Below are 24,603 nucleotides of genomic sequence, written 5' to 3'. Positions count from 1 at the left end.
ACCAAAAACACAGAAACAAAATGATACCATAGCCAACCAATTCAGTAACTACTTTATACAGACTGTACAGTCATTAACCCACCAGGTGGAAAATCAAGAGCTTGACGTCCACTAACTCAATCAAATAACCTCCGCCATTGTTTCCTCTTCCAACCAGTTCTCACAGATGCCATCAAAAAATACCTCAAAAAATTAAAGCCTAATAAAACTGCCCCCAAAGCAGCTGTGGCTTTTGCATATCCAGTTTTGATTCTGATAAACTCATCCACATCTGAAAATAAAGTCCCCTCTCTATGTAAGAAATCATTTTTTTTCCACTGCATAAGGGTGCAATCAATATAGATCTTTCAAACTATAGATCAGTTGCCATCTCATCACCCTATCACACTGGGAATGAATGACAGAGTCTAGGATTTCAAATGCAGGTCCTTAAGTAAAATAACATCCATAAAGAATACTGCATTCATAAAGTAGCAGAAAGTATTCCAAGAACTAAGCCAGCACAAAAATGGAGAAAGGGCATTTTTAACAATACGGATGACTGCAAGTAGGGGTACAGAAAATAGGCAAGAGGGGGCAGAAATTTACTGGAGAAAACTGGAAAAGGAAACAAGATATTAGGAGCAAATAACTAGTGAGAGAAAGATAACAGAGTGAGATGAGATCATTCAACAGCTTGGATGCAGGTTAAAGTCTGCCTTCCATACCATGGACTGATAAAAGAACATAGCAAAGAGAAGGGAAAGGGGAGTGCAAAGGGAAAGACCACTTCTGGTAGTGTTTTTAGTTGAGTCTAAAATAGAAGCAGCTGTTTAGAAAGGGATAATTAGAAGGGCATGTATGATACTGCACAATGAGAATCAATCAGAAGAGGTAGAAAAGATTGGGGAGAGAGACTAGAAAGGCAATTTACCAAGGAACAATGACAAGATATCAGTATGGCTGTCAAGTATGAAAAAAGTCCAGAAAGTTTAAGATTTTAGTTTGGAAGCACTTGCATATTTTGATATCCTGAGCAGAATTCAGAGAATTTTCCCTTAAGTAAATCTCAATTGCACGTGGTGTGATGGAAGAGGGGGGTAACTGGGAAAGTGTTTTGTGAATGTAGTGAGATAGCAGATTTTAAAAATTCTGTACACAGAATTTTGTCATTGTTGTGGAAGCAAATCATTGTAACTAGGGAAATGATTGTTTTGAGCTGGGACATAGACTGTGAATTGTCTAGACATAGTAAAGCCTTATTAAGTTTACTGTTACTGGCTGCCAAAAAACAATTACTAGACAATGGAAATCAAAATCTAAATCAAAAGTAACTGACGTACTGAATATTATAAAGGAAATAAAAGTACTAGAGGCAGGATCTTTAGAAAAGGGAAAGAGCAAATTACATAGAAAAAATGGAATCTGTGGGTACAACACTGCAGAATAACATTCAAGAAGAGTCATCAGATTTAAGGGAAGACAGTAACTGAACAATTTATGTAATCTCAGAATGAATGAATGATAAATGTTAAAGGGAATGTGTATGTCCCACAAAAAAGTCATTATGGTTTACTTCCTATTAATGTATGTGTTCTGTGTCACTGTTCAAGCTTTGATTTAATACAGAAAAAAGGGTATTTTGTAGCTTTAACCATCTTAGCGACACATACCTTTCAGCAACCTATTGAAGATGGTAGAGATGTCACATGTCTCAGCCTTACCAATCCTGAACCAGTTCTGTGATATAATGCTGCACTATGTGGAGGAGTATATATGGTTCCCTATGACTGCTGAGATTGGATCACCAACATGCCGGCATTTTACAATGCTGATTTCAAATAGCTACTGTCTAGACTGCACATACATTACCATCAAGGCCTGACCTGGTCCAGAAGCTCTATGCTAAATCAAAAGGAAGGGCTTCCACTCCCTTAACTGCCAGGTGGTCTGCAATACTCAGGACATTATTTATAATGTGTCTGTGCATCACTTTGGCAGTTCTCATGATTCTCACAAATGTTTGGCAAATGTTCCCCTGAAGGGATTTCTCCACAGGGTCATCAAATTTCTAAATGCAGACAGAGGTACCATGAAAGAAAGGAGCAGAACACATATATTATATGTTGTTTGTGTTGCAAGCGATACTGGATATGTCCTACAGCCCTGGTTGATGATCTGCATCCACAACTCCCAGACTATGCAGCAGATGCGAAAGCAAATAAATCAGTGCAGCAGATGTTCAGCCTAATCAAAGGATGCTTTCCCTGCCAGATACATCAGGAATGGCACTGTAATACCTGAAATCTGTAGTAAGGTTTTTGTTGAGTGTGCAGTACTGCATAGCATGGCACTGTGCAGCAGGTTAACATCTTGGCAAAACCTTCCAGAAGGCGAAGAGCAGGATGGAGGTGGAGGAATATACTGCACCACTGGTGAAAAGGAGAAGTGTGGTCCACAACTCTGCCCCATGACAAAATACAGAATAAAATGACACATTGTGTTATCTTAATCAGGTCATGCAGGAAATTACCACACTGTGCATCACACATAACCATAATAACACAGTTACTGGGTGAGTGAAACACAGCCATCATCACCTGTGCAGTTGGTTGAGAAGGGGACAAAGTGACAGCTAACTGCAACACTATGAGATGGAATAGGGTCATGAGAGATGAACACTGTGGCTGCATACTCAGAGGTTGTGGGGAGCCAGGGATGACCTGGTGGTGGTGCCAAGCTGTAATGATGCGACCACCGGTAGTGTTCACTGCACTGCTCTGCAGTACTGGGAGTTGATACAGTCTGTGGCACAGAAAGGAGAGAATAACAGGACCATTAGCACATGTCTGATTGGGTATAGGGAGTACTGGGAGTTGATACAGTCTGTGGCACAGAAAGGAGAGAATAACAGGACCATTAGCACATATCTGATTGGGTATAGGGGTGTATAGGGGTTTTCTTAGAATGCACTAGATTGTGCTATACTGTATTGTAATGGATACTATTAACATGATGTGCCCCCAGCTGACTCAAATATACTTGATGCCAGCGCAGCTCTCCCATCTAAGCCATCCCCAGGTACGAGCTGTTGCTTTCCCTGTCTGACAATTGTCATCAAAAACTCTGCAGCCTCAATGAGATACTTCTGTGTGGTTGGTCCACCATGTGTGGGATTTCATTCTCCAGGGTAGTGACATTTTCCTTGGGTGGCTATGCCAGCCCACGTTCACCTGTGGGCAGAATATGTTGGTCAGTGTATGAGTATATGGCATGCTATGCGATGGCCATACTTATGGCTACTTTCCCCCTTTATAAAAGTGTTTATGTGCCATAAATAGTGCTTTGTTCAGCATCCCCACCCCAATTTCTGCACCGCACTCATGTTCACAGGCTTTCTTGTTTATGAGCCACTATTAGTACTACACACAGGCACTTTAACATGTTGGCCTGGAAACCCTAACAACCTGAGATGTGTCTTTTAGAATGTTTCTGTTGTGTGTCTGCCTCCCCAAAACAACAGGCAGACAGTGCAGAGCCATGAAACAGTCCTGGGCTCCGAGTTACATGCACATCAATGTTAACAAACATTTACCAAAAAGTTTATTGTTCTTGCTGATGTACTCCGAGGCAGGAATCCTTCCTAAACTCTAATTCCCTTCTTAATTCTGTTAGCCTACAGACACGTCCTCTAAAATTTGTCTAGTCTACATTTGTATTGTATTAAGTAAGACTGAACAAAATGGTGCTGGCATTTTATATCACACTAGCAAAGGCTATTTAGCACAGCTGTTAGGTTACTGCTGTACATTGCACTACCCTGATATGCTGACAGTAGTTGTGTATGTCCTGGTGACTGAGGCATGTGACCAATATGCATGTGCATATGGTTGTGTATACCCACAGCACTGAGACACAGTACTATGGAGATACAACAGGACCATGATACAGCTGTGAAACATTAAACATGACCTAAAATAAGCATTAGTGTCCAAGGGGCTGCCACTCCATTCAGTCAGATGACCAGGCTAAGTGGCTGTGGCTACTTCAGGTGATGTGTCATGCAGAGATCCAGCATGGTATTCCAGGAAGAGTACATGTTTTTCCTGCACAGAGACTTCAGGAGCACCTGTTAGGGTAATACAATAGGCATTTGCAGGAGGTAAATGCCTGGCAGGAGTTTAGCAAGATAAGTGATGCCACCGGCATCATCCATTTTGGTAAGAAGTGCTGGAAAGAGTAGAGCAATCTAAGGCCGTACCAACCTGCTTCAAAAAGAAAGAGGCAGCTTTTAGGAAGCTACGGCCAAAGATGTTTTGTAAGCATCTATCTATGTATCTGTTTACTTACCTACTTCATTTACTTACTTATTCATAGAGGTTCATTGTTCTAGTACTGTATCTATATTACACATATACTTAAGAGTATATACTTTGCTTTGCATATGCAAAGGAGCAAAAATTGAACATGGTTGAATGTCACAAAAGGTGGGAGCAGCAATTCTGGCACTTGGATGCATATGACATTTGTGTTGGACCACTGTATAACTACAACTGTGTTCCTAATGTGTGCATGCAGCAATTTTCCCATCCTGCTGTCCTTCTGCAGCAGTTCTGGAGGAGGAGAATGTGTAGCTACTTTGGTCTGCTCCAGCCGAAGCTTCTGGTACTGGGCCACTGAAGGCAACTAGGGCCACCTCACAGTAAGCAGGATGATGGTTCTTTTGCTGGCGGTGACCCGTAGAGTTCATTGATGCCATCCATGGCCACTTCTTGTTGGAGGGGAAAGCCCTTCTTCTAAGAGCGGTCTGGAATGGAGCTGGACTTCTGGCATTGGCTGCACAGGCTGGTGGTGGCAAGGGTAGATCTTGTTTGATTAACCTAGTGGACATCTTTGAGACTGTCAACAGAGCTGTGGACGAAGGCAAGGTAGTTCACACGACCTACCTTGATCTGGCCAAGGCCTTCAATACAATTCCTCACTCAGGAATCATAGATAATCTCACTAAATTAGGCATCAACTGCTATGTCACAAGGTGGGTTGCAAACTGGCTCACAGATAGAACTCACACAGTGAAAGCAGTGGACTCAGATCAGACTACCTATCAGTCAAGAGTGGACTCCCACAGGGATCAGTCCTGGATCCTCTCCTGTTTGGCATCTACTTTCCTGAAGTCCAGGCCAAAACCAAGGGACTCTGGCTGACCAAGTTCACAGATGACTGCAAACTGGGAGCCATTATTAGCTCCCGAAATGACGTTGATATTCTACAGAAAGGCCTCACAGAGGACCAGTGACTGGTGTCAGAACCATGGCCTTATGCTCAACGCCAAAAAATGTATCATCATTCCCTTTGGGAAGAACAAGGTACCCATGAGTAGGCACTGAGCAGCCTATTTGTCCCTAGAGCAGTGGTTCCAGCCAGAAACTTGTAGTCTATTGGCCATTTTGGGTCAATTCCTAGCTCTTTTCAACCCCCTGCTATAAAGCCCGCTTTAGCGCGCTTTCGCATGATTTAGCGCAGAGTTGCCCATAGAGCACCATCGGGCAGCGCCGGTTAAACAAGGTTAAACTATTTCTGGCTCCGTAAAGTCTGCTTTTCAATTTTTCCCTTAGAACTTCTCTACTTGCAATCTAAACAGTCTATTCTCTATCTCAAAAGCTTAGCACTTGCTCCTAAAGCATTTTTATATAGGTAAAGCTCAGCACTTGCTCCTAAAGCATTTTTATATAGGTAAAGTACTTGTATACTAAACAAAGTACTACATTAGCCTAGAATCCCCTTGAGTACCCATTTCCTATAGGTCCCTTCTGACTCAGTTACACAGCAAACTTTTTCACTTTTTCTAGCATGTCGAAGGGTCAGTTGCTAGTGTCCTCTCCTGTTCAGCTGGTGAATCTGGGCATCTTGAGGCAATGTTACAATTGCCTCATGTACACAGACAACCCACTCCTTCTCCCACAAAACACAAATACATGTGAGAGATGCAACTATATAGCCAAACTGGAGGCTGAGCTCTCTCAACTCAGGACTGGCAAGACCAGACAGGAGGAGAAGGAAACCACGCACACCACAAACCCAGTTTCACATAGAACTATCACAACTGCAAAACAAACACATAAACACACAAAGACATACTCGGAGGCACTGATCAAAAATCTACCAAAACTACAGAGACCTCCAAAGCAGACACCCAAGCAACTGCCACCTCAAGACATAAGACATGCAACACATAGTTCTCAAAGTCAGTGTGCTAAACAGTCACAGCCCTTAAGGCCAAACACAATGCCAGACACACTTGTTATAGGTGACTCCATAGTCAGACACACTGACATCCCACTCACCAGACTGAACAAGGAAAAGATCACAGTAAGCTGCCTGCCAGGCGCTAGAATCTGCCACATAACACAAGCACTCAGGTCACTCCACAGCAAGTACAAGTATGACTCAGTCATTGTCCATGCCGGTGTGAACGACCTGAGACGTACCTCCCTGGACTACATGAAAAAAGACATAGAGGAGCTCTCAGATTATGTAGCCCAGGCCGGTATGACCATGACCCTGAGCAGTATCCTACCCTCACCAAGAATGATGCCACAATACAGAGACAAAATGATCAGCTTTAATAACTGGCTTAATTACTGGTGTCATTCTAAGGGGATCCAATGTCTGTCTGCCTGGGATGACATGCTTGACAAGCCACGCTGCTTCGCAAGGGACGGCTTGCACCTGTCACCCCTGGGCTTCCGGATATTGGCAAAGGCTCTTGCCACCCCCATAGTGCCTTTTTTAGGCAAGGCTCAAATGATAAACCTACTGCCCTAGAAAACAAAAATGGAGAAAAACTAAGGGTGATACTGCTCAATGCCAGAAGTCTAAATCTCAAGATGCATGCCCTCGAAGCCCTCCTCAGTATGGAGAACATCGATGTCTGTGCTGTGACTGAAACCTGGTTCAAGGCTCCTGAGAGCACCCCAGCACTATCAGGTTATACCTCATATCATGCGTTCCCCAAAATCCGGACCAAACCACAAAAGGAGGGGGAGTATCCATATTCATAAAGGATACCCACACCTCCAGGTTAGTGGCAACGAAGCATCGGAGACCATCCAGGTGCAATTAACCATAGGTAAAACTGCCCTACAGTTTGTAACATGCTACAGACCACCTTCTCAAACTCAGGAAACCCACACAGCCTTCCTGAAGACACTGGAGAGTATGAATGTCTCTCCAAACACCATCATATTGGGTGACTTCAACTACCCAAACATAGACTGGGAACATTACTCAAGCCCCAACACCCTAGCCCAAAGGTTCCTTGAGTTCATAAACTCAAATGCTATGGAACAACTAGTCACCATTCCCACAAGAGGAGAAAATATACTAGACCTGATCATCACAAACATGGGGACAAAATGCTCCACACCGGAAGTATATCCCTCATTGGTGAGATCAGACCATAAATTAATCTCACTGGAGATCCACATCCCGCCCCACCCCAGCAAAAGACCACAGTGAAGAACTTCTCAAAAGCAAACTTCACACTTCTTAAGACTGGAGTGGTATCCTTCAAGGCCCGAGCCAGTGGAAACCACAACCCACGCTGCTGAAACCCTTACAAATGCCTTCTATGAGCACCTCCAGGAATGTATGGATCAAGCAATCCCTAATAAAATCAAGACCCTTTCCACCAAAGGCAGGCCCGGTCTGGTGGACTCCAGCCATAAACAAACTCTACAACAAGAGGAGAAAGCTACTACATGACAGAGCAAAATCCCTAAATGGGAAGGCATCTCTGATCAATACTAGCAAAAAACTACGATCACTCATAAAATCATCCAAGGCCAACTTTGAGAGAAAAATCGCTAATGACACAAAAGACAATCATAAAGCCTTCTTTAGCTATGTTAGAAACCTGGGTGGAAACTCCCAGATATGCTCAGAATTAGTCCAAAATGATAAAAATCACTGAACCCAGAGACATTGCCAACATACTGGCAGACAGGTTCAGTGCAAATTTCTCCCTCCCTCCCCCAAAAGGAGAAATATCTATCCCACCAGAGTCTAGCTTCCCAAACATCTCAGATGCCCAGGTGAGAGCTGCTCTCTAAAGCAAAAACACAGCATCAATGGGACCGGACGGTGTCCCTGGCTGTGTGCTACGAACTCAATGAGGAACTAAACCCACACATAAGGCTGCTGTTTAATCTTAGCCTTACTACAGGATATGTATCCAAAGAATGGCGTACGGCAACTGTGGTCCCACTCCACAAAGGCGGTGCTTCTACGGACCCTGGAAATTACCGCCCCATAAGCTTGACGAGCCTTGTCTGCAAAGCTATGGAGAGGATCATAATGGAACTCATAAATAAAGACATTGGGGACCTACAGACACTGGATCCTACCCAATTTGGCTTTGTCAAGGGCAGATCCTGCCTCTTGAACTTGGTCGACTTTTTCGAAACAGTCACTAAGGCCATTGATGAGGGTAAGGCAGTTCACACAGCCTACCTTGACCTAGCAAAAGCGTCGACACAATACCCCACTTGGGCATCATAGAAAAGCTCACCAGCTTAGATGTAAACCCATATGTCACAAGATGGGTTGCAAACTGGCTCAAGGACAGAACACACAGGGTTAGAGTTGCTGGTGCCATGTCAGACTCTAAGCCGGTCACGAGCGGTGTCCCACAGGGCTCAGTCCTGGGCCCCTCTTGTTCGGCATTTATTTTTCTGAAGTGCAGGCAAACATAGGGGATTGTGGCTGACAAAATTTGCAGATGACTGCAAACTGGGCACCATAATTGACACTCCATCAGACACAGACATCCTCCAGAAAGGTCTCATAGAAATGGATAACTGGTGCCAGAGCCATGGCCTTAAGCTAAATGCCAAAAAATGTATAGTCATACCCTTTGGGAAAAACAAGGTAACCTCTAATTACCACATAAGTGGTAATCCATTAAACACGGAAGAAGTTATCAGGGACCTGGGGACCCAAGTTGACAGTAACCTCTGTTTTGACACTCACATTGCCAAAGTGGTTAGGAAGACCTTCTACATTGCCCACCTGATCATGAAGGGATTCACATCCAGATCAGGAGAGGTCATTGTACCCCTGTACTCTTCACTTATAAGACCATTGATTGAGTACAACGCCCCATTCGGAATGTACCTTACCCGACACCTGCAGCAGTTGGAAAGACCCCAAAAGTTCCTCACCAAAAGGATAAAGGGGCTCAAACATATGTCATATGATGCCTGACTGAAGAAACTCCAGCTCTATTCAGTCGCATACCGTCTGCTCAGAGGTGATCTGTGCCTGACATACAAGGCCATGTCCAACCCGGAATTAATGGACATGCTCCACCTCAAAAAATCCAAATCCACCAGAGCCACGAGAGCAAGAGACTTAAACCTCAACACGGATATAAATAGGACGTGCTGGAGGGACAGATTCATCACCCAGAGACTCCCTACACTATGGAACAGAATCCCAGTCCATGTGAGGCAGAGCCCCTCACTGACTCTGTTCAAGAGAAATCTTGACGAGTGGATGGGAGATCGTAGGTTTACCCCGGGAATCATCTCTGTATCACTGCTGGACAGAGGCACAGCAAACTAATGGGTATATTATTCTCATCCTAAGGGGTGGTGAAAGCCACACACACTCTGGCTAGGCTTATAAATGCCCTAGGGCAGATAGCCTAGTATGAACCTATGAACTACCACATCAATGGTAGTCCACTGAACACCGAAGGTGTCATAAGAGATCTGGGAACACATGTGGACAGCAACCTATCTTTTGATAATCACATTGCCACTGTGGTCAGAAAATCCTTCTATGTGGCACATCTCATTACAACGGGTTTTGCCTCCAGGAAGAAAGAGGTTATTCTTTCTCTCTCTCTCTACTCTTCCCTCATTAGACCAATTATCAAATACAAATAGATGAGTACAACAAACCACAGAAGCCAAGGTGTAATCCAAAGGTCGTCGTTTACTAAAAACTTATAAGCGCTTTCGTGTAATAGTATCAATACACTTCCTCAGACAAGTTTTTTTACATCTGTAACCTTCATTTAAATAGGAATTTCAATTAACACATTTTATTCGATAATTAAAAACAATTAAACCAATTTTGTCAAATTAATTAAATACTGCCCTAAAAGAATAATATGGTAATAATACTGTGTTACAAAAACATTTAAAAACAATACTCTAACTTCATTATTAAGTTTAGTTTAAAAACTAAATTACTGTGGCATATAATTAATACCATTAAAAATGTACCTTACAGCCATATTTTCATTTTATAACCCTTGCAAGTCAACTTGTGTTGTTTAAACTGATATCCTTACTTACATTATGTATGTCATTACAAATATTTAATTCATCTTAAAAGGGCTTTTTGCTTTAACAAACATTTTATAGAACAAGTTTCATTAATCCCAGGGTGGACATAGGCATTTGTTTTTAGTTGCCAAAGTAACTCAGATTCTTCTAACTTCAAATGCCAAGGGCCTCCTCTGGGATTTTTTCTCACTTTCTGCACAACATTGAACAAAAAACTATGGTTGATGTTTTCTGAGACATGTTTTGCAAGAGCATTAGACATAGTTCCCTTGGTGATCGCATAAATATGTTCATAAATACGTTGTTTTAGATACCTTTCGGTTTTTCCGAAATAGAATGCAGAACATACTGTACATGAAGCCAGGTATACTACTCCTTGAGTAAGACAATTACATTTTTCATTTATGTAATATTTTATACCTCGAATAGTGAATGTCGATCCAGTTTTTATGTATTTACAGTAACTACAATTACCACACTTAAACATTCCTTTGTTTACTTTGTATGTTCTAGTAGAGGCTTCAAACATTGTTTTTAAAGATGGAGCCTTTCTAAAAATAACTATAGGATTGTGTCCTATGTTAGTATTAGGTATGTTACCTGCATTTAAGAGTTCCCAGTTGTTATCTAGGATTCGTCTGAATTCTACACTTAGTTCGTTGAACTGTGTGGAAAAACTGATATTATAATTCTTTTTTTGTTGTTGTTGTTGTTCTTCTTCTTTTTGTTCATCTACTTCTTCTACGGTCCTAGAATTATCAAGAACTTCAGTTTCCCCTATACTATCAGTCAGATTAGTACTGACTTGCGTTCTTAATAGAGGAGCTAGTACTCCATTAGTCCTTTTTCTTGTTACTTCTCTAATGACTGAATTTATTAATCTTCGTGGATAGCCTCTATTCAAGAACATAGTAGCTAAAAAGTCACACTCATTTATGAAGGAGCTTTCTTCTGAACACATCCTGGATGCTCGTACTATCTGACTCTTAACAACCCCCCCTTTTTTGAAAGGAGGGGTGTGAACTTGAATAGTGTAGGAATGAGTTACTGTAATGGGGTTTTCTATAAATAGAAGTAGTATATTTCATTTTTTCCATGTCTTTTTTTATGTTAATATCTAAAAAATTAATTGATGACGCGTCAAACTGGTGAGTGAACTCTAAAAATGGAACAAAAGAGTTCATTTTTTCAATAAGTTTAATGGCATTTTCTTCGTTAGTTTTCAAAATCATTAAAATGTCGTCTTGGTATCGTGTATACCAGACGACTGACTCTTTGAATATTATTTGTGGAAAATACATCAGTTAATGCAATAACCAACGCTGGAACAAACAACAGCAATGAAGGTATAAATAATGAAGCTGTTGATGGTAACCAAAATAGAAGAAGTGAACGTATTTACAACCTGAACCAGCAAAAACAACAACAAGCCGATAGTGGTCGCGTGGACTACACTAACCAGGGTTTTCAACCAGTAGTTCACAACAACAGATGGAAGAACGCCCAGAAGAAGAACCAGAACAACAACAGGAGAGCATTCAATCGCCGCAAGAGGTAACAAGCCATGCTCTTTCTCCTGTAATCACTTCTAGTGATAGTAATGACTTTAAAATATACAATTATACACTGTTTGAGCCTTCAACTGAACTTGTAGAATTGCTGGCAAAAGGTTTTAACTACTCACTGCCACAAAAACCAGATTTAGCCAAAGTTCTCTGTGATCTTAAGCTTTACACCCGTAAGCTTAATCTAAACATTTTATTAGGCAACAGTGATAATGTGTTTAGTATTGAACGAGTGGCAAGTACCTATAATCCACCACTCAATAACAATGTATTACTTTTTGAACGAGTGGTAGAAATCCATTTAAGGGCATTGAACAAAGAGTATTTTCATCACAAACATACTAATTTAGACATGTATAACTTGATAGATTTGGTAAAATCTCACAATATTCGGGTTATGAAACCCGACAAAGGTGGGGGGGCAGTTCTCATGTACGAAGATGACTATGAGCAGCAAATAAGAGAAATGTTATCAAGTAACAACTATACAAAAATCTCAAGGAATGAATTGAACCAGTCCCTTCAAAAAATTAAGAACTCATTAAGTGATTTGTTTATTGAAGGGTCTATCAATACAGAATTATATCAATATTTAACTATGCCAGCTCCTATGACCCCTGTCATCTTCGGAGTTCCTAAATTGCATAAGAACATACATAACCCTCCTTTTAGGCCAATAATAGATGGACGTCAGTCCATAACCTATTCTTGTGCTAAGTGGGTAGACAATAAACTAAAACAAGTCCTTAAAAATGAGTCACAGATATGCAAAGACTCTTGGTTTGTTTTGGAAAAATTGAATAACATACCATTTCAAGTAGACTTTGCGTTTATGACAGCTGACGTCAAAGATCTATACACAACAATTCCACAGGAAATAGGTGCAGAATGGGTAAGAGATTTTTTATTATATAAACATCTCCCAGGTGAAGACATTGATTTAATTATAACCTTGTTAGAGTTAGTTTTGAAAAATAATTTTTTCATGTTTAAAAATGATTTGTTCCTTCAGTCAACAGGTGTAGCAATGGGCTCCCCTTGCGGGGGGTCCTTTGCTAATTTAGTAATGGCGTTTTGGGAACATACTTTTTTGTTTCCACAAATAATATTCAAAGAGTCAGTCGTCTGGTATACACGATACCAAGACGACATTTTAATGATTTTGAAAACTAACGAAGAAAATGCCATTAAACTTATTGAAAAAATGAACTCTTTTGTTCCATTTTTAGAGTTCACTCACCAGTTTGACGCGTCATCAATTAATTTTTTAGATATTAACATAAAAAAAGACATGGAAAAAATGAAATATACTACTTCTATTTATAGAAAACCCCATTACAGTAACTCATTTCTACACTATTCAAGTTCACACCCCTCCTTTCAAAAAAGGGGGGTTGTTAAGAGTCAGATAGTACGAGCATCCAGGATGTGTTCAGAAGAAAGCTCCTTCATAAATGAGTGTGACTTTTTAGCTACTATGTTCTTGAATAGAGGCTATCCACGAAGATTAATAAATTCAGTCATTAGAGAAGTAACAAGAAAAAGGACTAATGGAGTACTAGCTCCTCTATTAAGAACGCAAGTCAGTACTAATCTGACTGATAGTATAGGGGAAACTGAAGTTCTTGATAATTCTAGGACCGTAGAAGAAGTAGATGAACAAAAAGAAGAAGAAGAACAACAACAACAAAAAAAGAATTATAATATCAGTTTTTCCACACAGTTCAACGAACTAAGTGTAGAATTCAGACGAATCCTAGATAACAACTGGGAACTCTTAAATGCAGGTAACATACCTAATACTAACATAGGACACAATCCTATAGTTATTTTTAGAAAGGCTCCATCTTTAAAAACAATGTTTGAAGCCCCTACTAGAACATACAAAGTAAACAAAGGAATGTTTAAGTGTGGTAATTGTAGTTACTGTAAATACATAAAAACTGGATCGACATTCACTATTCGAGGTATAAAATATCACATAAATGAAAAATGTAATTGTCTTACTCAAGGAGTAGTATACCTGGCTTCATGTACAGTATGTTCTGCATTCTATTTCGGAAAAACCGAAAGGTATCTAAAACAACGTATTTATGAACATATTTATGCGATCACCAAGGGAACTATGTCTAATGCTCTTGCAAAACATGTCTCAGAAAACATCAACCATAGTTTTTTGTTCAATGTTGTGCAGAAAGTGAGAAAAAATCCCAGAGGAGGCCCTTGGCATTTGAAGTTAGAAGAATCTGAGTTACTTTGGCAACTAAAAACAAATGCCTATGTCCACCCTGGGATTAATGAAACTTGTTCTATAAAATGTTTGTTAAAGCAAAAAGCCCTTTTAAGATGAATTAAATATTTGTAATGACATACATAATGTAAGTAAGGATATCAGTTTAAACAACACAAGTTGACTTGCAAGGGTTATAAAATGAAAATATGGCTGTAAGGTACATTTTTAATGGTATTAATTATATGCCACAGTAATTTAGTTTTTAAAATAAACTTAACAATGAAGTTAGAGTATTGTTTTTAAATGTTTTTGTAACACAGTATTATTACCATATTATTCTTTTAGGGCAGTATTTAATTAATTTGACAAAATTGGTTTAATTGTTTTTAATTATCGAATAAAATGTGTTAATTGAAATTCCTATTTAAATGAAGGTTACAGATGTAAAAAAACTTGTCTGAGGAAGTGTATTGATACTATTACACGAAAGCGCTTATAAGTTTTTAGTAAACGACGACCTTTGGATTACACCTTGGCTTCTGTGGTTTGTTGTACTCATCTATTTGTGTTTCTTTTGTGCTTTGTAACTCTTGGAGTTAATTTTTGGTGAATATGGCTGAAAACGGTGAGGTACAACAATCGCAGCTTCTATTTTCCCCTCCGTCTAGTTCTGAAGGAAGTGGAATAGCAAGCAGAGAAGTGGATCCAATTGGTAACCTGACTGCCCTAATCCAGCAACTAACTCAACGCGTTGACAACCTGGCGAAGCAAGTCAACAATTCTTGTAGCGGGAATGCTCCGGTAGTTAAACCAAGACCTGGTGTAACTTTTAATCCAGTACCGAATGGTTTGGTAACCGAGCGTGGAGAATCTAGTGTGCCAGTACCTAGAAGTGGTCAACTATCACCTAGTAGCATCCCGCCAGCACAACAAGCGAGGCAAGTTAGTCCAATGAATAATACTAGTACATCTATGCAAATCCCATTGGTGACTGTTGCCGATAATAACTTTAATCCAGTTCTTGTCTCTAACTTTGTGCCACCTGCTTTACAAGACTTTATGAACACTCCAACTAATATTTTCAATAACCAACATGATGAAATTCAATGTGGCCAAATAAAAGAACAAGAAAATAAAAATGACATTGTATCAACTTTAAAACTCTTTGACAGCAGTTTATCTAAATATAAAAAACTGCAATTAGAGATCCTATATTTTAAAGAATGCATTAGTTTGAAGATCGTACCTAAGGGTCTTAGGCAGTGGAAATACCCTGCAGGGGTTAAAACGAATTTTTTAGAATTTTGTATACTAAACAAAGTACCACATTAGCCTAGAATCCCCTTGAGTACCCATTTCCTATAGGTCCCTTCTGACTCAGTTACACAGCAAACTTTTTCACTTTTTCTAGCATGTCAAGGGTCAGTTGCTAGCGTCCTCTCCTGTTCAGCTGGTGAATCTGGGCATCTTGAGGCAATGTTACAATTGCCTCATGTACACAGACAACCCACTCCTTCTCCCACAAAACACAAATACATGTGAGAGATGCAACTATATAGCCAAACTGGAGGCTGAGCTCTCTCAACTCAGGACTGGCAAGACCAGACAGGAGGAGAAGGAAACCACGACACCACAAACCCAGTTTCACATAGAACTATCACAACTGCAAAACAAACACATAAACACACAAAGACATACTGAGGCACTGATCAAAATCTGCAAAACTACAGAGACCTCCAAAGCAGACACCCAAGCAACTGCCACCTCAAGACATAAGACATGCAACACATAGTTCTCAAAGTCAGTGTGCTAAACAGTCACAGCCCTTAAGGCCAAACACAATGCCAGACACACTTGTTATAGGTGACTCCATAGTCAGACACACTGACATCCCACTCACCAGACTGAACAAGGAAAAGATCACAGTAAGCTGCCTGCCAGGCAGTAGAATCCGCCACATAATGCAAGCACTCAGGTCACTCCACAGCAAGTACAAGTATGACTCAGTCATTGTCCATGCCGGTGTGAACGACCTGAGACGATACCTCCCTGGACTACATGAAAAGACATAGAGGAGCTCTCAGATTATGTAGCCCAGGCCGGTATGACCATGACCCTGAGCAGTATCCTACCCTCACCAAGAATGATACCACAATACAGAGACAAAATGATCAGCTTTAATAATTGGCTTAATTACTGGTGTCATTCTAAGGGGATCCAATGTCTGTCTGCCTGGGATGACATGCTTGACAAGCCACGCTGCTTAAGGGACGGCTTGCACCTGTCACCCTGGGCTTCGGATATTGGCAAAGGCTCTTGCCACCCCCATAGTGCCTTTTTTAGGCAAGGCTCAAATGATAAACCTACCGCCCTAGAAAACAAAAATGGAGAAAAACTAAGGGTGATACTGCTCAATGCCAGAAGTCTAAATCTCAAGATGCATGCCCTCGAAGCCCTCCTCAGTATGGAGAACATCGATGTCTGTGCTGTGACTAAAACCTGGTTCAAGGCTCCTGAGAGCACCCCAGCACTATCAGGTTATACCTCATATCATGCGTTCCCCAAAATCCGGACCAAACCACAAAAGGAGGGGGAGTATCCATATTCATAAAGGATACCCACACCTCCAGGTTAGTGGCAACGCACGAAGCATCGGAGACCATCCAGGTGCAATTAACCATAGGTAAAACTGCCCTACAGTTTGTAACATGCTACAGACCACCTTCTCAAACTCAGGAAACCCACACAGCCTTCCTGAAGACACTGGAGAGTATGAATGTCTCTCCAAACACCATCATATTGGGTGACTTCAACTACCCAAACATAGACTGGGAACATTAATCAAGCCCCAACACCCTAGCCCAAAGGTTCCTTGAGTTCATAAACTCAAATGCTATGGAACAACTAGTCACCATTCCACAAGAGGAGAAAATATACTAGACCTGATCATCACAAACATGGGGACAAAATGCTCCACACCGGAAGTATATCCCTCATTGGTGAGATCAGACCATAAATTAATCTCACTGGAGATCCACATCCCGCCCCCACCCCCAGCAAAAAAGACCACAGTGAAGAACTTCTCAAAAGCAAACTTCACACTTCTTAAGACTGGGTGGTATCCTTCAAGGCCCCGAGCCAGTGGAAACCACAACCCACGCTGCTGAAACCCTTACAAATGCCTTCTATGAGCACCTCTAGGAATGTATGGATCAAGCAATCCCTAATAAAATCAAGACCCTTTCCACCAAAGGCAGGAGCCCGGTCTGGTGGACTCCAGCCATAAACAAACTCTACAACAAGAGGAGAAAGCTACTACATGACAGAGCAAAATCCCTAAATGGGAAGGCATCTCTGATCAATACTAGCAAAAAACTACGATCACTCATAAAATCATCCAAGGCCAACTTTGAGAGAAAAATCGCTAATGACACAAAAGACAATCATAAAGCCTTCTTTAGCTATGTTAGAAACCTGGGTGGAAACTCCCAGATATGCTCAGAATTAGTCCAAAATGATAAAAATCACTGAACCCACAGACATTGCCAACATACTGGCAGACAGGTTCAGTGCAAATTCTCCCTCCCTCCCCAAAAAGGAGAAATATCTATCCCACCAGAGTCTAGCTTCCCAAACATCTCAGATGCCCAGGTGAGAGCTGCTCTCTAAAGCAAAAACACAGCATCAATGGGACCGGACGGTGTCCCCGGCTGTGTGCTACCACGAACTCAATGAGGAACTAAACCCACACATAAGGCTGCTGTTTAATCTTAGCCTTACTACAGGATATGTACCCAAAGAATGGCGACGGCAACTGTGGTCCCACTCCACAAAGGCGGTGCTTCTACGGACCCTGAAATTACCGCCTCATAAGCTTGGCGAGCCTTGTCTGCAAAGCTATGGAGAGGATCATAATGGAACTCATAAATAAAGACATTGGGGACCTACAGACACTGGATCCTACCCAATTTGGCTTTGTCAAGGGCAGATCCTGCCTCTTGAACTTAGTCGACTTTTTCAAACAGTCACTAAGGCCATTGATGAGGTAAGGCAGTTCACACAGCCTACCTTGACCTAGCAAAAGCGTTGACACAATACCCCACTTGGGCATCATAGAAAAGCTCACCAGCTTAGATGTAAACCCATATGTCACAAGATGGGTTGCAAACTGGCTCAAGGACAGAACACACAGGGTTAGAGTTGCTGGTGCCATGTCAGACTCTAAGCCGGTCACGGCGGTGTCCCACAGGGCTCAGTCCTGGGCCCCTCTTGTTCGACATTTATTTTTCTGAAGTGCAGGCAAACATAGGGGATTGTGGCTGACAAAATTTGCAGATGACTGCAAACTGGGCACCATAATTGACACTCCATCAGACACAGACATCCTCCAGAAAGGTCTCATAGAAATGGATAACTGGTGCCAGAGCCATGGCCTTAAGCTAAATGCCAAAAATGTATAGTCATACCCTTTGGGAAAAACAAGGTAACCTCTAATTACCACATAAGTGGTAATCCATTAAACACGGAAGAAGTTATCAGGACCTGGGGACCCAAGTTGACAGTAACCTCTCTTTTGACACTCACATTGCCAAAGTGGTTAGGAAGACCTTCTACATTGCCCACCTGATCATGAAGGATTCACATCCAGATCAGGAGAGGTCATTGTACCCTGTACTCTTCACTTATCAGACCAATGATTGAGTACAACGCCCCATTCGGAATGTACCTTACCCGACACCTGCAGCAGTTGGAAAGACCCAAAAGTTCCTCACCAAAAGGATAAAGGGGCTCAAACATATGTCATATGATGCCCGACTGAAGAAACTCCAGCTCTATTCAGTCGCATACCGTCTGCTCAGAGGTGATCTGTGCCTGACATACAAGGCCATGTCCAACCCGGAATTAATGGACATGCTCCACCTCAAAAATCCAAATCCACCACAGCCACGAGAGCAAGAGACTTAAACCTCAACACGGATATAAATAGGACGTGCTGGAGGACAGATTCATCACCCAGAGACTCCTACACTATGGAACAGAATCCCAGTCCATGTGAGGCAGAGCCCCTCACTGACTCTGTTCAAGAGAAATCTTGACGAGTGGATGGGAGATCGTAGGTTTACCGGGAATCATCTCTGTATCACTGCTGGACAGAGGCACAGCAAACTAATGGGTATATTATTCTCATCCTAAGGGGTGGTGAAAGCCACACACACTCTGGCTAGGCTTATAAATGCCCTAGGGCAGATAGCCTAGTATGAACCTATGAACTACCACATCAATGGTAGTCCACTGAACACCGAAGGTGTCATAAGAGATCTGGGAACACATGTGGACAGCAACCTATCTTTTGATAATCACATTGCCACTGTGGTCAGAAAATCCTTCTATGTGGCACATCTCATTACAACGGGTTTTGCCTACAGGAAGAAAGAGGTTATTCTTTCTCTCTCTCTCTACTCTTCCCTCATTAGACCAATTATCAAATACAATGCTCCAATCAGCATGTACCTCACTAGACATATGCAACAACTAGAAAGACCACAAAAATACCTCATTAAAAGGATCCTAGGCCTTAAACACTTGCCCTGTGTGGAAAGACTAAAAAAATTACAACTTGTCTTGGTATCATATCGCCTACTTAGAGGCGACATCTGCTTGACCCAGCACTGTTAGATATGCTACATCTAAAGAGATCCCAATCCCTCTGTGCCACACACGCTAGAGACCTCAACCTCATCACCTCAATCAACAGAACTTGTTGGAGAGACAGGTTCCTAACCCAGAGACTGCCCATGCTCTGGCATAGACTTCCCCTACAAGTCAAGCAGAGCACCTCACTGTCCCTCTTCAAGAGAAATCTTGACGAGTGGATGGGAAATAGAAAATTCACCCCGGGATCACTTCAGTGGCCGTGCTACAGAGGAACACTGGGAAATAATGTCGGGTGGCATGATGCCAGGAAACCTTCTGGGCTAGGCTTGTAAAGGCTCCAGGGCAATTAGCTTAGTACACTCCTATGAACCTATAAGTACAGCAACAAATGGATGCCCACCTCAGCATTATGGACACTGTACAACCAGCAGGCCCCAACTATCAGAATATCAGAGAAGCAATCAGCCACTAATATCAGCCACCCATGCAAGGGATGCTTGGGTTTGTTACCCTCAGGACTGGCAGGGGATGACTGCTTCCCTGTATTCCCTTCACAACCTTTTCTTGTTACCTTTCTCACCTATCCTTCTTTTCTATATATGCAAAAAAGGTGGTTTTCCCCAACAAATACTCCTTCCTTCCCCCCATTCCTTTCATACCTTACGGTCACCCTTGCATTTTTGCCTTTGTCTGTGGTTTCCTTTCCCACTTTCCTGTCTATTTCACTTCCTCTCCATTTACATGATGAACAGGGTTGGACATTCTGATGTGTATCTCCACAGTGGTTTATCTAATGGTCGCTATGCTGCTCTTCTTGTGGCAGACAAGTACAACATGCAGTTTATGCATCACTGCACTGCACCTGAGTGGGTGCACTGACTTACCTATGCTAGCCTGTCTTCGTTGTGACATTCACCATGTTGGTCACACACTCTACTGGAGTGCTCCTTCATTCATGGTACAAGCCTAGTGCTGCTTCTTTCATTAGCACTGCATTTCTATTAATTAAACGGCTATTTGCTTGGATTGCTGGTAGCATAATACATGTGTAATTAGCTATGCAGCTTGTTGTGTAGCAATTTACTTGAAAAATAGTACTGCAAAGCTGTGCATCTATTTTCTGGTGAGTGAGTTAATTTTGTACATGGCGAGTGTCTTAGGATCCAATGTTTTGCATCACTTTATAAGTCAAGGAAGAAATGCATTTTGTGAACTGATGACTCAAGGGAAGTTGCTGAAGGATGAGCTTTAACTTATTTTACTTACAGTTGTGATAATTTATGACAAAATATTGCTGTAATGTTTTAATCACATTTAATTACAAATCCATAAAACAGTTCAACAGCTAAATCCCTTTTTTAGCTAAATTAATTGCGGCTAATTTACAGTTAGTAACTATGTATACTTCTACTTCTTCAGTAAGTTACCCACCTTTCTGAACCTCCACCACTACTTGTTTGACAGTTCTGCTCTCATTGACTCTGTTGTCTTTGGATCCTGTTCCTAGAAACACACTTGCTGACTTATTTGTGTGTGTGTAGAATGTTAGAACTTCTTCCAGGTCATTCTCACTAAAACCAAAACAGCAAAAACAACAGACTCAGCTTATTTCCCTAAATAAATAAATACATTATGAGCCTGGACAATAAATAAATGCATTGTGAGCTTGGACACGATCATATTGTCCCATAATGATTACTAAAGAAAAGATGCATAATACTTGCCATAAATTCTACAATAAGTTAGCTTCCTGAATAATCTTCACCATGTATTTCCAAATCATCACATACTGAAAGTGCTACCCACTGAGAGTAAACACGTTTAGTGAGGTTATCGAAGAGCTAGGCACTTCATTAAAATGTCTCAAAACAAAGCCGAGGTGGTACAGTGGTAGCTTTGTTGCCTCACAGCAAGAGGTTCTCCTGTTCGATTCTAGGCCGGAGTGCCTTCTGTGTGGAGTCTGCATGTCCTCCCCACGGTCGCGTGGCCTCCGAAAGACATGCGTGAATGGGCATGCCTTCGCTGAAGGTTGGGCATCGGGCTGGCAACTCGGCACCATAAAAATCTACTGCCAATCATTAGCGGACTGGAGTTCCACTGTGGCGACCCCCTAACCGGGAAAAGCTGAAAAGACAAACATTACAAATTATTATACAGTTTTAATAAGTCAAGTGGTGTTTGTAGTTTTCGGGATTGGATGCAAGATTAAGAGGCAGTAAGGAGAGAAGAAACTGAGTAGAAAAGAAGAGAGAAAGGGAAAGAGGGTGATTTATGTGACGAAATAGAGGAGTAAGCAGATTTAGATGGATTACAATATGGGTTGGCTGTGGTCATGGAGGATGAGGACAATGGCAAGTCCAATGGCTTTTAAAGTATTATTGGTGTCAGATTTAAATTGTTTGGGGTGTGTGAGGGTCTTGATTTCAAGGGGGAGCTTATTCCAAGCAATGGAGCGATGGTAGCTTTAAGTGCTACACCCAGTGTTTGACTTGGGTTTATAGACTTTTAGTATGTCTTGGGATGAGCTCCAGAGATGCCTTGTTGGGGAATAGTGGGAGATGAGGGATGCTAGTGTTGGACAAAAAGTAGGCGGATATAGAATGGAGTGTATGATTTGGAGCTGAGATTAGAGAAGCAGGTGAGGTAGTTCAATCCAGTTTAGGTATTTTAGGGCATGGCAGTGGTGGGATTTATAGGTTTGTTGTGCTGTGAATCTTGCTATCTTGTGGTAGGTTGATTCTATCTTGGTAAGTAGTGAGGAGTTGAGATTTGTAAGTATTTGAGAGCAATATGTTAGGCAAAGAAGAAGGTATGTATGTGTTAGAGTAATTCTGGCTTCAGTGGTAAGGAATTTTTTATTTCTATATAGGAGTCCTAGTTTTTGGTGGGTTTTTCTGATGTAATTATTGTGAAGATTAAATTTTAGTTGATCGTCAATGGTAATGCCAAATAGTTTTGTGCTGGATTCGAACTGTGATAGGAGTACTGTTGAGGGACATTTTGGTGAAGGAAGATTTGAGGTGGTTTATGTTCTTCGGAAGAAAGAGAAGCAACTTTGTTTTTTTAGGGTTGAGTATGAGCTGATTATTGGGAAGTCATGACTGTACTCCATTAAAGGATGACTGGGTAGTTGATAGGAGTTCAGAGGGTGAGTTGGCAATAGTGATGACTGTAGAGTTGTCTGCATATTGGAGAATGGTTGACTGTGGACAAGCAGAGTAGAGAGAGAGTTAGTGAAAATATTGAAAAGTAGTGGACCAAGAATGGATCCTTGGGGAACACCCATTCTTACTAGGAGGGGTGTAGATAAAGCTGAGTGTCGTCTCACTGACTGGAGTCTGTCAGTAAGGTAGCTAGAGAACCATGCTACTGTGTCAGGGGAAAAATGTAGGTCTGTTAGTTTGTTTAGTAGGAGAGAGTGAGAAACAGTGTCGAAAGCCTTTGAGAGGTCGAGGAAAAGACAAGAGATAAGTTTATGATCATCTTTGGCTAGAGTAATAGTGTTGAGAAAGGATAGTAGAGCAGTGGTGGTACTATGCTTAGGTTGGAAACCATGCTGAGTAGGAGTAAGCAGTTTGTTCTGTATGAGATATTGCATAACTTGTTTCTGTATGCATGTCTCCAAGACTTTAGAGAGTGGGGACAAGATAGCAATAGGTTGGAAACTGGAGCTTTCTATGGAGTTACCTTCTTTGTGAATAGGTATAGTGTAGAATTGTCTCCAGATTGAAGGAACTTTAGATTCTGAGATGGAGCGATTTATTAAGATAGATACTGGATGAGCAAGGGAAAGGGCTGCTATCTGGAGAAAGTAAGAGTGGATATTGCCAGTGGATACAGAGCATGGTTTTCATTTATAGAGAATAGGGTTTTGATATAGGTGGTGGGAACAGGTTTAAGGAAGAAGATGTATTCAGAGTTAGTAGATAAGGAAGGTTTGGGGAAGTCAGGAGGATTGGAGTTTGAGGGGTTTAGAGTAAATAATTTAGATATAGATTCTATAAAATACGTGTTGAAGGTGTTAGCTGTCTCTAAAGGTGAGCTTTCTGGACCTGGACTTGGTGAAGTCGGGTTTCCAGGATGAAGTATTTGGTTTATAGCATTCCAGAATTTTTTTGGATCAGATTTTAATATTGTCGGAGGGTTATAGTAGAAATCCTTTTTTTCTTTAATGATGAGTTTTTAATTTGATTTATAAGTTCTTTGTACCTTTGTAAGTCAGAGGAGAGCTTAGATTGTATCCATATTTTCCAAGCCCTATCTCTGGTTTTCATAAGGGTGTGAGTAGTTTTTGATAACCAGGGGGATACCTTAGTTTTTATCTGAATTTTTCTAGGTGGGGTTAATGAGTTCAAGATGTTAAGAAGAGTTGAGTTAAAGGATTTGACTGCTTCATCTAGTGGGAGCAGGGTGAGAAAGTTCCAATTAACTCTTGACAGCAGGGTTTTAAATGTTTCAGGGTCAAAGTTGGAAAGCTTACGGCAGGTAATATGCCTATGTGGTTTAGAGGAATGGTAAGTACATCTGAGAACTTTTATTGGTGAGTGATCACTTAGGAAGTCAGGGAATGTTTCAGGATTGGAGTATTTGCAGGGGTTTGAAACAAGTATCCAGTCTATCAGGGAGCTAGGGGAGCGAGGGTGATTAGTATGTGTAGGTTGAGAGATTAATGGTGTAAATCCATAAAGATTTATGTGATGAGGAGAGTATGGATTACCGAGGGTTTGCCAGGTTATGTTTACATCCCCTAGGAGGATAGTTTCATTAGGGATGTTTTGGGAGAAACGTGAAAGAATGTCTTCCAGCAGGTGAATGT

The 24,603-nt window shown here is 41.4% G+C and overlaps 1 protein-coding gene across 1 annotated transcript in view; it reads right to left on the bottom strand.

Moving 5' to 3' along the window:
- The window catches only part of TTLL5 (tubulin tyrosine ligase like 5), a gene marked incomplete in the record, with an annotated part of 5,893,562 nt that overhangs the window by 1,609,533 nt on the left and 4,259,426 nt on the right, over positions 1-24,603 (bottom strand). Inside the window, 1 exon segment of the mRNA XM_044073865.1 lies at positions 21,219-21,358. Within this exon segment, the coding sequence (XP_043929800.1) occupies positions 21,219-21,358 (140 nt within the window).

Source organism: Protopterus annectens, chromosome 6.part0, assembly GCF_019279795.1.
Source record: "Protopterus annectens isolate FY-2018-M chromosome 6.part0, PAN1.0, whole genome shotgun sequence".
Classification (NCBI taxonomy): Eukaryota; Metazoa; Chordata; order Ceratodontiformes; family Protopteridae; genus Protopterus; species Protopterus annectens.
The sequence above is the reverse complement of the archived record's forward strand: the minus strand, read 5'-3'. Positions and strand labels throughout refer to the sequence as shown.